At 40.5% G+C, this 14,336-nt stretch overlaps 4 protein-coding genes across 4 annotated transcripts; 2 read left to right on the forward strand and 2 right to left on the reverse strand.

The window, feature by feature from the left end:
- Positions 1-262: 262 nt before the first annotated feature.
- Positions 263-3,631, reverse strand: PKNH_1264100 (1-deoxy-D-xylulose 5-phosphate synthase, putative; the record flags this gene model as incomplete). The annotated part of the gene is made up of 1 exon (XM_002259939.1): positions 263-3,631. One exon carries the CDS (start codon positions 3,629-3,631, stop codon positions 263-265), a length of 3,369 nt encoding a protein of 1,122 aa, XP_002259975.1.
- A 496-nt stretch (positions 3,632-4,127) lies between these two features.
- Positions 4,128-6,193, reverse strand: PKNH_1264200 (CDK-related protein kinase 6, putative; the record flags this gene model as incomplete). Its single annotated transcript, XM_002259940.1, has 8 exons — positions 4,128-4,186; positions 4,534-4,633; positions 4,727-4,813; positions 4,941-4,974; positions 5,168-5,514; positions 5,672-5,751; positions 5,860-6,009; positions 6,133-6,193. 8 exons carry the CDS (start codon positions 6,191-6,193, stop codon positions 4,128-4,130), a joined length of 918 nt encoding a protein of 305 aa, XP_002259976.1.
- Positions 6,194-7,130: 937 nt separating this feature from the next.
- On the forward strand, positions 7,131-10,214 carry PKNH_1264300 (mitochondrial intermediate peptidase, putative; the record flags this gene model as incomplete). The annotated part of the gene is made up of 2 exons (XM_002259941.1): positions 7,131-9,899; positions 10,044-10,214. The coding sequence occupies 2 exons, from the start codon at positions 7,131-7,133 to the stop codon at positions 10,212-10,214; spliced, it is 2,940 nt and encodes a 979-aa protein (XP_002259977.1).
- Positions 10,215-11,294: 1,080 nt separating this feature from the next.
- PKNH_1264400 (tryptophan--tRNA ligase, putative) lies at positions 11,295-13,576 on the forward strand (the record flags this gene model as incomplete). The annotated part of the gene is made up of 2 exons (XM_002259942.1): positions 11,295-11,408; positions 11,735-13,576. The coding sequence occupies 2 exons, from the start codon at positions 11,295-11,297 to the stop codon at positions 13,574-13,576; spliced, it is 1,956 nt and encodes a 651-aa protein (XP_002259978.1).
- Between the last annotated feature and the right edge of the window lie 760 nt (positions 13,577-14,336).

Genomic DNA, 14,336 nt, shown 5'->3' on the forward strand with positions numbered 1-14,336 from the left:
TTAATTGCTAATCAAAAAGGTGGGTAAAGACTGCTTCCCCCCTCTTTGCAAACCTCGAACCCATTAAAGAGGTAGTTTCATTCGGTACATTTTATAAATTGAGATACGTCTCCGACTAGTATGGTGGGGGAAATCTGCATGCAGAGGAGGCCCATTCCTCTTATGATGCGCTACCAATACTTCCGCAGATGCCCACCAATTCAGAATGAAGAACTGTGATAGGAGTTTGCCTAGAAGGCAATACATCGAATAGATGCAAAACTCAATTGGACAGTTGTCCTTGTAAGAAACTCTTTATTCTTTTCACTAAGCTATTAGAATCCATTTTTACATCTGTGTATTGTTGTACATACGTGGAGTGTTCAATGGGATCATTTGGTACGTAAATATTATGAACAGACAACTGATGTCTGGAAATGTAATTCTTCTCTATTAGGTAGTTATTGAAGTGGGTTGAAAATCCACCTACAGTGTTGTCCTCGTAGGTTATATGTACGTCATGCTTATTCTCCTCTATTAAGTAATCTATTATTTTTTTATCCATTGGATTTAGGAAAATCATATCTATAATTGAGAAGGAAAATTTATTGGAGAAAAATTGGTCCTTTTCGATTTCTTCGATAGCGTTCAGTACATTGAATAGCATACTACCCATGTTAAAAATGGACACTTTTTTTTTCCTTCCTTCTCTTGGTTCATTTTTTTCTGGGCTCATTTTGATGACTCGCGCCTTTCCAAAGAATGATTGCATATCGTCGTTGCGGGGATCTCCCCCCTTGTTTGCTTTTTCCCAATCTATTTGCCTGTTATGCCCTACGTTTCCATCTCCCTGGAGCTGCTCCCCGATGCGGAAATACCTCTGCAGGTACTCCTCCGTGAAGGTGTTAATCCTGGGGAGGCGAACAAACACAGATCGTTTCACATCATGGTAGCAAAACTTGAGAGCCTTCTTCAAGTCCACTTGGTTGCTAGGGGATATAACGCATGCATTGTTCAAGGCACCCAAAATAGTAAGGTCGTAGATTCCTTGGTGAGTAGCTCCATCTTCCCCGACTAAGCCACTCCTACCGATAATAACCTTTAACGGAACCTTCTGTAAATTCAAATCATGTATTATTTGATCATATGCTCTTTGCATAAATGTAGAATAAATGCATAGGTGAACCTTTAGGTTCTTATTCATGGCCATGGCTGTCGCAAAGGTTGTTGCGTGTTGTTCTGCGATTCCTACGTCATATACATTGTTGGGGTACTTGTCGCTGATCTTTACTAATCCGGATCCCCCTAACATGGCTGGAGAAATGAAGATGATATTTTTATCTCTCTCCAAATATTTTAGCATTTCTTCTGTGTACACATCTGTGAAGGTTTTCTTGGAGAACATCCACTGTTGTTGTGGTGTCGTGGGGGGGGATTTTCCACTGTACATCTTATCATCTTGGCTATGGGCGGTGGGCTCTGGAGACTTAACTTTCTGCCCATCTGAGCTAAGCATATCCACATTGAATGGAAAGATTTCGTTCTTCTTAATAGAATGCATCACAGTTATCGGTGCCCTACTGTTTATAAACTCACTGGTTTTGTTCGTACAGACATGCAATACAGTGGCTCTATTCATACTTCCCTTTTTAAAGGACGACAACACGTTGAAAAGGGCTTCTGTGTTATTTCCGTTTTGGACTTGCACATAGTCGTAGTTTAAATTTTCAAAAAAGTTGTTTTTTTCCTTATCGCTGGAATTTTGGCTGTCTCCTTTTCCACTTTTTCTTGTGATAAAACTACGCAGATGGTCAGAGATGGAGCCGATTGGTCGATGCCCCGAGATACTGGGTGCATTAGTGGGGAGAGATACCTGCCCATTGTCATTATAAATAATTAGTACTTTAGAATTTAAAAAGGAAATGTAATTCAGCGCTTCCAATGCCATACCACCGGTTAGGCCACCGTCCCCAATGATGGCGATATGCACTTTGTTCAAATGATCAGCTAAGTTATTTCGCCCAGGGTAGGAACTTTGTTGTGTTGGATTTCCTCCTCCCTTGGGATGACTTGCATGAAGGTTCTCCCCTGCATGGATTTGGTCTTCTCCACCAGGTTGGATAAAAGTGATATTTTCTGTGTCTTCAAAGGGATGTGCTTCTTTTCCTTCCGATTTGGTGTTTCTTCTGTTTTGACATACCTGCCAGTCGGCTTCATAAAACCCCTGAATTGCACTCAGTGCAGTGGAGCTATGGCCTGCCCCAAACTTGTCGTAGGTGCTTTCAAATGTGTTTAGAAAGCCACATAATCCCTCTTTCTGTCTTAGAGATAAAAAAATGAACTTTCTCCCTGTGAGTATTTTGTGTACGTAGGTCTGATGGCCTATATCGTATATCACATCATCATGGGGCTGATCAAACAGATACATTAACATCAGCTGCACCTCTAGCAAGCTCAACCCAGCGGAAAAATGACCACCACTTAGATTAACCATGAAAAAAAGGAACATTTTTAATTCGTGAGCCAATAGAGGTAGATATTCCTTCTTCAATTTTTTCAAATCATTTGGATTGTTTATTAAATTTAGTAGAGGTAAGTAATTTAGGACCTTAAGAGTTTTCTTGATATTCTCTCTTTTGTAGTATTCTTTATTGATGTTTTCTATGTGGACTCCATTTCTTTGGAATTCCTCTTCAATTAGTTTCTGAAATTGGTCCTCATCATATTTGTCTACGTCCAATGCAACGCTCTTCTGCGGTTGTTCCATGAAGAACAATTGTTCGTAATTTTCGGGGACATGCCTATGTACGTATAATTTAACTATCTGATTATAAACTTCTTCACCATATGAATCTTTATATTTTTCAATATCCAGATAGCTGTTTATTTGATCAAAGATGGCATCCAAATTGGGGGGGTCCTTGGCATCATCGCTTTTCTTCGCACGTGTGATGAATTGCGCCTCTTTCCCCGTTTGGGTGTCTTCGTTCTTGACTGTAAAAAGCTTCTCTCCTACAGTTGCACTGGTGGAGTAATTCCCCAATCGATTACCTTCATAGGTGTGTAAAAATGTCGACTTTCGTGTGATAAAAGGATCCCCTTTTCTCAGGCCATATTTTCTCAATTGCTTTAAATTAGTATAATTTATGAAGAACACATTTGGCCCTTTTTCCGTGGGTGGATATGTCCAGCTACCACTGCTTCCACCGCGTGGATTCTTTGCGTTAAGGGAGTAATGGTGTCCATCCTGTATGAACCGTTTTGTAGCTCCCTTAAGGTTATCTATCCGCTGGTCATCATGGGCGACATTCCTTTTTTGTACTGGGCTTTCTACTTGTACCTCATCGGAAGGTTTTCCCCTGTGGAAGATTTCATTTTCTATTTTTAACTGATTCCACTGTATAGCAGTACGCTTGAGGAGATCGCCACTACTACCATTTTGGTCATACCCAGAGATACCAAAAAAACACGGAAAACTGTCCTTAAAAATTTTACACAAATAATACCTTTTCGTGGTAATCCTGTTTAACTGCTTCCGGTACATGACATTTCTACTTACTTGGCATTTTCCGCTGGTGGCGTTTACCGTGAAATGCATGGAGGTAATGATCAGTGTGAACAAATACAGGAGAGAGGGCGTTCCCATTATCATGGTGATCGATTACGGTGTCACATGATAAGTGGGCGAGCGGTACTATGTGAAATAGATGTTTTCCCTTCAACGGGGAGGGTGGTATTTTGTAGGAAGGACCCTTTTATGGGATAGTTTCTCCTTGGCTTTTGAAGAGGCCAAGTGGAGGAACGGCGAAGCGGCAGGTCCACTTCCGTTCACCGCTTAAAAGAAAACAAGCTCACAAAAAAAAAAAAAAAAAAAAAAAAAAAAAAAAAAAAAAAAAATATATAAACAAACTGAAGAACAAATGGACTGATTCACAAGCACGTCATATTACTTCGCGCGTTAGCTCACCTAAAAAAAGCGGTGTGCTTCACGACAACGATGCCTTTTTATGGTGGCTCGCAAAACAACACCGCATGGAGTGTATACGGCAGATCGCACATGTTTTCTGTAGAACAAATATTCCAGGAAGTTATCCTTGCAGATGGCATCCACATTAGCTCGTCAGGCATACCTCTTTACCTCTACCTACTTAAAGAATGCTCGAAGGTTTTATCTGTGCAATGTCGTTAAAGCAGGGGTGCTTTAGCGCTATCTCGCAGAAAAAGGGGGGATGGTGATGGGTGATGGTGGGAAAGTTAAACAGGGAATTGGCAACATTACGTTATTAGCGGTAGCAGAGAGTGAAGTAGGGACCACACATCAAAAAGGAAAAAATGTATATAATGAAAAAGAAAGAAATGCATACACATGGGGCCCATAAAAAGGATTCCTACTGAAAGGAAGGAAAACTTTTTTTTGAGAAACGCTCAGTCAAAAGTAAATGTATGTGCAGAGAAAAACAAATCACTTATGAGGAGCCAAGAAAACAAAGGTAGAATAAAATTATGCACATTTACTGTACGGAGTTTTTTGAATTCCCCATTTTAAATTCGAACCTTCTTTTGAAGATATGCGGTAGGCCGGGTCATAAATCAGCATTTTAGAAATCAGGTCGGCGGTGGCTTCGTCTCCAATTATGTTTTTTAGATCATTCTTCTGCGGAAGGGGAAAAGCGCAGAGAGGGGATGATGCAGTTGGTATACTAAACTACCTCTTTGCTCTCCACACAGCAGCTACATGTGCACGTACCTCAAAATAGGGAAACATCCTATGGCGGTCTTCGTCCCCAACGGACAATTTGCTCTTATCACCAAGAACCAAATAAATCAGTTCCAGCTGAAAATTAACATATGAAAATGTGCATTTGAAGCATTTAAAGTGTTTTTATATGAATATTCTACATATGGGGGTTACATATATTATTTCATTTTTTTTTTTTTTTTTGTGTGTGCGGGTTCCATACCTGTGATTCGTCATTCTTCCCCGGGAATAGTGGCCTTTGGGATGTTTACAGGAGAGAAGCATTTTTTTTTTTTTCTTTCAAAAAAGGTTGAAAAAGTGACACAGTACTTATGCTTTAACATGTTCCTGTGGTTCACACCAACAAGGACATGTGCTTATGCAAAAAAACAAAAAATATAAAATTTTTATGAATCTCCCCTTTTTTTGGGAAAGATGCAATAGCATTACCTGCCCGTTATCAACTCCACGAAAAGACAACCCAAGCTCCATATGTCCACCTTGTGGTCGTAATTCTTGGACTCAAGTAAAATTTCGGGCGATCTGTACCAACGGGTCACCACTGTGGGAGTCATATTTTCGGTTCTTTCAACAGACAGTCCCAAATCCCCCAACTTAATTTCTCCACAAGAGTTTATAAATATGTTTTCTGGTTTGATGTCCCTGTGTAAGTAGTTCTTTCCATGCAAATAGGAGGTCGCCAGGAGAAGCTCAAAAATTACGTACTTGGCTTCCCGGATATCCATGTTGTACTTCTTCATCAAATTGAGCAGATCGATGTCACAATACTCGAAGACCTTTATGTTGGAAAGGGGGGAAAAGGTCAAAGTCAGTCTGTGGGCATTAGTGCCTATATATTAATATATACATATGCACCTGTAGGAGAGTTGCCTTTTTTTTTTTTTTTTTTTTTTTTTTTTTTTTTTTTTTGGTGATGTGCAATTGCCGTCTTACCAGGTATAAACAGGAGTTCTCTAAATTTTCTCCTTTGAGTTTTTCCTCTATATCTTTTCCATAGAAAACGTGCTTCAGGTCTAGCGGAAGGTGCATGAGGGGGGAATGGCAGATGGAATGCACGCTGTGCTAGTGTACAATATGGGTATCATCGTGGAGGAGTAAAAAGATGCGTTGGAGAGACCTACTTATAATATTTTTGTGCCGAATTTTCTGAAGGATGGTTAACTCACGCAGGATGCTTTTGCTTATGCCATAGTTGTCATCGCACAAGTTAATTATTTTTTTTATGGCCACAAGTTGGTTCTCATCTTTGTCGAGCGCCTTGTAAACGATACCTGTGTATGGGGTGGGGTGGGGTGGTGAGTGTTCTGTTTAACCCTTCACCTATTTATGCGTTCATATGGCACACGTGAAGAAGCTTGCGGTGGAGAAGACCGACGACTTCGAAAAGACCTCACCATAGGTTCCCTTTCCTATTACACACAAAAACTCAAAGTTGGAAATGTCTCTGGGGATCATTTTGGCGAGATAAACAAATCAACTTCCATGTGAAAATTTTTCATAAATGGCTCCTCTACGTTAGATGTAAAATAACCAGATTGGAGTATCCCCCCATGTTGATGAACCTCCAAATTGGAGATCCTTCAACTGGGCGAAGATTCCTTGAAGTGCCTTTTTTTTTTTTTTTTGTGCCTGTTCCTCTACCTGGCTTCTCATTACGGTGGAGAGAAAAAAAGGAATAAGTTTAAAAAGGACCCAACATGGGATATCAACTTTTGTGCATCATTTTTACGCACCGCCGTTTGTTCTTTATTTTTTCCAAGCTGTTGCCGAGGCATGGCCTTTTTTTTTTTTTTTTTTTTTTTTTTTTTTTTTTTTTTGTACCCTTTCATCGGAGTGCTAGGCTCAAAATTGGGGTTCCCAGAAAGGAGGCGCATCTCCCCAAATGGTATGTTCCTGTTCACAAAGGGAACAAGAATATCTTTGCGAAATGTTCTCTTCGCCAAGATTTCCATGAAATGTAAACAAGTGAAAGGGTGTAAGAATGGAAACCTAAAATTTAGGGCATGTTCTTCTAACCGTTCTATATAGATACAGTGGGAACGTAACCATAGGGGGAGGAGTTAATTTTTCCTGAGAAAGGGTTAGCTTCTATAGTCACTGCAAAGATGGTCTCACTCCTAACTGAGTTATTCTTAGTTTTAACGTGAGTCACTTTTTTTTTTTTTTGTTTGAGCCCGGGGAAGAGTGATCCTGAGGGTGACACACACAGATGATATAGCATGACTGGTCCACCAGTGTTCAGAAAGTGAAAGCGAATCATTTTTTTTTTTTTTTTTTTTTTTTACATTAATTGCCAGCAGATGCTGGCTAGTCGGAACATATTTCCCAATGAAATGGTTGTCACCAATACGAAGAAGAGGACTTCACATGTGACCACCAGTCCAGAGGCGACATGATGAACCGCAGATCTTGTCAGCTGGTCGAGGCGGTGTGTAGTGGGACGACACTTGAAGGTATAAAATGGTGCGCTACTTCTAGAAAAGTTCGTAGCTCCTTTTTGAGGAGATTCCCTGGGGGGACATCCCGTAGAAATTTCTTCTTCAAAAAGGAGAGCGAAAAAACAGGAGAAACGACAAATTTTCTGGCAAAACTGAATTTAAAAAATTTTGTAAAAAAAGGAAGAAATGGGGGAGGGATAATCTACTCGGAGGATGGGGATCGAAGGAAGGAGAATTACAATTGCCAATCGTTAGGCCAAAAGAGTAAGGAGCATCTTGAAAATGTAGACACGCTAAGTGAAGGTGATGTAGAAAGAATAGATAAAATTCTTGCAGAGTTAACCAGAGTAACAAAACAGACAAATGGAAAGGGGCACCTGCTAGAACTGATTGGATTAACAAGCAGCGGAGAAAATGTCATACAAGCCAGCCTCGTCTGCATAAATACATGCGATAGTATACTAAAGAAAATGTGCAAAGAGCAAAATATTTTCAAAATTATCAACATGGTAGATACAGTTTCAAATAACTTATGCAAATTAGGAGATGCACTGGAATTGCTCAGAAATCTACACACTAACCAAGGGGTAATGGCCAAGGCACATGAGGCTTTGGAGAAGCTGACCACGTATATTGACGTAATTAATATTGATGAAAAAATTTACCATTTTTTAAAAACGAAATATGAAGAGCATGCACATGCGTTGGATCGGGAGCACGCAGAAGTTCTGCTCAACATGATAATGTCCATGGAAAATCAGGGGGTCCATATAAAGGATAGGAAGCAGAGACAAGAATATTTGGAACTCCAGGCACAAGAAAAATATATTTCCTTTCATGCTACATCGAATGTCGGAAATGAGTATGACGGTGTGTTCATACAAAAGAGGAGACTCCTACCTTTTATCGATGAGGAGGTTATACATAATTACGAGAAAAAAATAAAACCTTTTATTGAAAGTGGTAAAGTAAAGAAAAATAACACACATGAAAATTACGATTCAGCTGAATGGATATTTCTCCTCCAGGACAGCTCGTTCATCATGACGGTGCTTGAAAATGTCCCTGATGAAGAAGTAGCAAGGAACGCCCATGCGCTACTGAAGAAGCCAAACCAGACATTCCTAAAAAACATACTGGTGTTGCAGTATTATAGAAATATGCTAACTCAATTTCGAAATTTTAGAAACTTCAGTGAATACTCTCTAAAAAATTGCATTCTAAACAGCCCGGAGAAGGTGCACTATTTTTTGAGGAATTTTTTTAATACTGTTTTGCCCCACTTTTTTGAAGAGCTGCGTTTTGTGGAAAGGTACATCGACGCGACTTCATCCAGAGGGGAAAGGACGATGACGAGACATCTCGAGGGGGGTGCAGTATACTGTGCGGGGGAAGGCACCTCAGAAAAGGTCTCTGGAAATACGTTAGAACACCACACGCAGTGGTTCAACGGAGCTGATAAGCACCCACGCAGTATGGACGGAGGAGGGAGGCGCCCCAAGCTAACCCCGGAAAATATGTTCTACTACATGAACGAAATACGGAAGGAGAAGCTCAAAGAGATCGAGGCGGAAATGAAAAATCGATTGACTCTGTATCAGGTTATTCGTTTTGTCGTAAAGCTCTTGAAGGATTCCTACGCTCTGGAGATGGTGAACGTTGCACCGTTGCCGAACGAACTGTGGGACGAGAGCATATTAAAATTTGAAATAAGGGACGGGAGTTACACTTACGGGTATTTATATATGGATCTTTTCGAGCGCGAAAACAAGAACCACTCAATTGCTCAATACACCGTTCGGTGCTCCAAGAATATGAACGCCTGCTTGAAGCACCAGTGGTTTGAGGAAAGCGCGCGAGAGTTCCCCTTCTTCTACGCGGGCATCGTGCGAGACGGCATGGACAACAATAAAGCCAGCGGAACAACCCACGACACGCCCAACTGGCCATCTGTTGGGCGAACCCATGAACAAGCATACCGACAAACCACATCCACCTTCCTTGTGTGCAACTTCAGTACAAAATTGAGCGCCCCGGATGGACAAGGCGCCTCCGCGAGTGCCCCCCCTCAGGATAACCTCTTCATAAATGAAAAAATAGCCTACTCACTTGGAAGAATAAAAATGTCCATCGACAAGGTAAACATGTTTCTACACGAATTTGGACACACCCTCCACTGCATACTGAGCTCGACATATCTGCAGCATCTGTCAGGAAATAGAGGTGGCGTAGATTTCTCAGAATTCACATCTCATTTTTTCGAGGAATATTTAAACAGTTACGATGCGTTGTTGCAACTATATGGAGAAAATGGAAAAGAAACAAGCCATAGCCGCGAGAAGACCGAAAGAATGATAAAAAGTTATTTGGATAGCAAAAATATTCTCTGCTATTATTCCATCATGCAGGTGACGATTCAGTCCATCATTGATCAGATTTTTTATTGTCTATCGGACAAATCCAGTTGCATTACTGAGCGAAATGAATTAATTGAGAAAAAAATAAATGAGTACTTCTCCGGGGTCTACTACAAGGATATATTTATACTGGACTTATTTCCCCAGATCCATTTTTCCAAAACGACACATCTCGTCCATTATCCTGCCAATTATTTCTGCTACCTGTACTGCTCCGTGCTGTCCAAGTATGTTTGGGAGCGCACATTCAAGAGGGATTTGATGAATCCGAGGAAGGGTGCCGAACTTGTGAACTTCATGCGCGGGGTGAGTTGTACATTGCGTCTTTCGCATGACTATACCGTTGTGCATACGTAGATATGTTCCCACCGTAACACGCACTTGCTTAAATGTACGGATGGACATGTGTTACATTTATTATTATTTTATTTTATTTTTACTACTCCACAGGGCTCGGTCGACTCCAGCTTAAGAAACATCATTGCATTGGTGGAAGGTGACTCGGAGAAGGTTCAGTACTACACGGAAAATCCGCAACACCTGCCACTTGAAGATTATTTGAAACATTACTCGGGGAAAAACAAGAGCGAGGAATACAACACCTTTTTGGAGGCCCTTTAAATGGGCAAAATATATACATATATATGTTATATATGTATAAAATCCCCCCTTTTTTTCTTTTTTTTTATCGTGAAAAAGTGAAAGTTACACCTGATTCAGCTCGCGCACAGAAATATATGCGCCATTTTGTTTTACAAAATGAATTTGTGTGAAATTTATTTATTTTTTTGTTTAAAGCGACGGGACTATAAAGTTAAAGCTTGTTCATGCTGTTATATGTGTCAATTGACTTTCTATTTCTGCTCCCCTTTTGGAGGAGAATAAAAGACTCTCGCTATGGTTCTTTGTGACGTGGCGTATTTTTTTCCAAATATCGTCCTTTCGAACAAAAGGAAAAAAAAAAAAAAAAAAAAAGAAAAAAAAAAAAAAGGAGTGTGTAATGAATGAATACATGTCCATAATGGGGAAGAGACACAGGTTGAACAGTCAAGGAGGAACCGATGGGATTTTGCCACTCCTTTTCATGTGAAATGTAGCTGAGCGGTGGGACAAGGACGAAGTGGTTAAGCGAAAAAGTAATAACGGAGAAAAAAAGGACACAAGAAGGAGTAGTATCTTCGTTTCAGTAGAACATGTGCTCCTGCCACATTATGATATTGTTCCACATGCCCCATTTGTTCGTTTGCCCCGTTGCCCTTCTCACGGTATATATTTATCCGAGCATGACGAGCTGCGCACCAGATCTGGTCAGACGAAATCCACGTAGCACTTGTGCCACCCACGCCTGGGAGAGCAGGTCGAGTTGAAGGCTTCTGTTGCGAAGCGAAGGTGAAAAGGGAAAAAGGAAAATTTTAAGTTGAAAAATTAAGAATAAAAAAGAATTAACGTAGGAAAAAATAAAAAGAAAAAATAACCACGGAAAAAGCGCACGCAAGGGAAGCAGTAGCGCATTTCTTCATAAAAAAAAAAAAAAAAAAAAAAAAAAAATATGAAAGTGAGCTCGAATTGAATTTCCTTTTTTTTCTCGTATTTGATCTAATAACATAAAAATAAAATTACCAACAAACCGAACATAGCTTAACGTATGGGTAGCCCCAGCTCTAATTGACACTGCATGAAAGAAGCTGAAGACCCCCACAAATGGATAAGCTAAAAACGGTGTATTTGGATTCGGCCCTGAGCATAATCAAGGGGGCTCTGTGCGTCATCCTTCAGATACCCACCAGCAGGACGACCGAAAGCGTAAAAAGAAAGGTACTATGATTGAACAGAAGAAAACGAAAACTGGAAGAGGAGAAAAACATTACTCACACGATGTGTTTTTCTTTTTTTTTCTAACGAATTGTTGAGGACACATGGGTGGTAGTTCCATTCTAAATGGAAGTTCATCTACTGTGGTGTCTGTTTCCAGTTGTGTTGTTTAACCAGTGTAGATGGTCTAGCCAGATTGTTAGTTTTCCACAAGGCGTCTATGTTGCGTCGCTAATTTTTGCGTTACAACTTCTTCGAGTATCCTCTGAGCGCAACTAACGTTGTTCACTTTGTTCATTTTGTTTACTCCACTACCTTCCTCCCTTCAGCAAAACAACAATGGCGTGCTGACTGTGAAGTCTATCTTGATGGAGCCAACGATCAGCCAGTACGATGATATAAAGAAGCTGATCCGAAACAAAATCCAGGAGCAAGTCCCCTTTTACAACTACCAAATGAAAAGGGCCCTCGCAGAAAAAATTTACGGAGACTGTATATATGATAACTTTGGGCTATCGAAGGACATCAACGAGGTTAACCTTATAGCATTGGAAGAATGGAACATCAACTGCAATAGAAATAGGGTTCTGCAAAACACAGGTTTGATAAAAGACATCCAGATAAACGAGTTCAAATATTTGACAACAAAAGAATCTCTGGAAGTTCATTTTGCAGTGAACCCCAAGTACACCTTTGAAGAATTGAGTGGTATGTACAAAAGTGAAAAAAATCTCATCAATTTTCTGTTGGCTCCAATTGTTAAAGTTTACACATCAGAGGAGGAGAGTGTTCTTAAGGGGGAGGTCCCCACCAATGATGATTTTGTGTATGTCCATGTAGAAGATATTTTGCAAAAGAATAAAGTACTCCCCCCATCGGGGGTTGAAAATGTGAATTACGAAAGATCTAAGGAAGTGACTCCATGGGATGTAAACATAACGGAAGAAGGAATTAATTACAATAAATTGATAAAAGAATTTGGGTGCTCAAAAATTACAGAGAATCATATTAAGAGAATAGAACAGCTGACGAACAGAAGAGCTCACCATTTTATCCGACGAGAAATATTCTTCAGTCATAGGGACTTGGATTTTTTATTAAATTATTATGAACAGAATAAATGCTTTTATATATACACTGGTAGAGGACCTTCTTCCTTATCCATGCATTTGGGCCATTTGATCCCATTTTATTTCTGTAAATATTTGCAAGACGCTTTTAACGTACCATTGGTTATTCAGATGTCGGATGATGAGAAATTTCTCTTCAATCAAAACTACTCCCTAGAATATATAAATACCTTGACGGAAGAAAACGTTAAAGACATTATAGCAGTTGGGTTGAACCCAGAGCTAACCTTTATTTTTAAGAACACAAAATATGCAGGCTACTTATATCCAACGGTTTTATCTATCCATAAAAAGACAACACTAAATCAGAGTATGAATGTCTTTGGTTTTAATCATTCGGATAACATAGGCAAAATATCGTACCCCTCTTTTCAGATTGCTCCATGCTTTTCGCAGTGTTTTGAGCAATTCCTTCCTCCCAATATTCCTTGCCTAGTACCGCAGGGTATTGACCAGGATCCCTACTTCAGGCTCAGCAGAGACATCGCCGTGAAAATGGCTCTGCACAAACCAGTCGTTGTGCATTCCGTGTTTATGCCGGGGCTTCAAGGTGTGAATACCAAAATGAGCAGTACGAAGAAGAAGGACGAAAAGGGAAAGAGTGGTCCTAGTGCGAAAGATGCGACTGACAAGAAGAACACCCCAAAGAATAACGCCGGAAACAGCGCGAAGGATCACAACAACAGCGTTATATTCCTAACTGATACGCCTGAAGAAATTAAAAATAAAATTAACAAGTATGCCTTCAGTGGGGGCGGGGCCACGATTGAGGAGCATAGAAAAAAGGGAGGTAATTTGGAGAAGGATATTTCGTACCAATATTTGAGATACTTCATGGAGGATGATGACAAACTGCACGAAATTGGAGAGAAGTACAGACGGGGAGAAATGCTAAGTGGAGAACTCAAGAAGATTCTCATCGAGATTTTAACGGAGCTAATACAGAAGCATCAGCAGAGGAAGCAGGCCATCACGGAGGCGGAGATCGCCTATTTTTTTGACGCCAGCAAGCCAGGCTTGAAGAAGTTCAGGGGCACATAGCGGGTTCAGGGGCACATAACGGGTTCAGCGGCATATAGCGGGTTCAGCGGCACATAGCGGGTTCTGCGGCGCTTTGGGCGACCAATTAAGAGATGTAGTCGAGAAAATGCACAGGTTCTCCTGCGATTGCGCACCTCTCCCTATCGGCTTCAGCACCTAAACCGCATAACCACTTCTAATCCACACGTGAAGGATCCCCCGGGTGTGGAGCGTGTATAACTGCGTACAGACACGGCGAATCTGCCTCCCCCAACCAATATACATTGCACATATAAGCGGATGTGACGAAGAACTGGAGTAATACATGGAGAAGAAGCTAGTACCCTGTCATGCGTTTGCAGAGGATTTCTCAATTTTGTCCATCGGTTTTGTGTGCACCGGAACTATTCCATGATTTTACTTTATTGTATTTTTTTTCATTTTCATATGTTCTACTTTGGTTCACGTATTTAATGGCTCCAATTTTCTTTCCCTTATTTTGTTTTATTGTATTTTTCTCTCGTTAATTAGCTGAAATAGTGTAGCGGTCTGTCTGGCGACACCACTCTAAGTCTCTTCATCTTTGTTAAACGGCGCATCGGTCCACTTTTATATTTTTACCAATTATTGCCTCATTGCCCTCACTTAACCGTGAATACGGGGCGGCAACACAACTGTTCCTCGCAGGGGTAGCGAGGTTTCCCTCGTTAACGAAATTTTAAAATATGATTAAAATTAAGGCGGTGAATACATTTGTTTTGCACACCGTTTGCCTCCCTGG

Source organism: Plasmodium knowlesi, assembly GCF_000006355.2.
Source record: "Plasmodium knowlesi strain H genome assembly, chromosome: 12".
In the NCBI taxonomy this organism is placed as follows: Eukaryota; Apicomplexa; class Aconoidasida; order Haemosporida; family Plasmodiidae; genus Plasmodium; species Plasmodium knowlesi.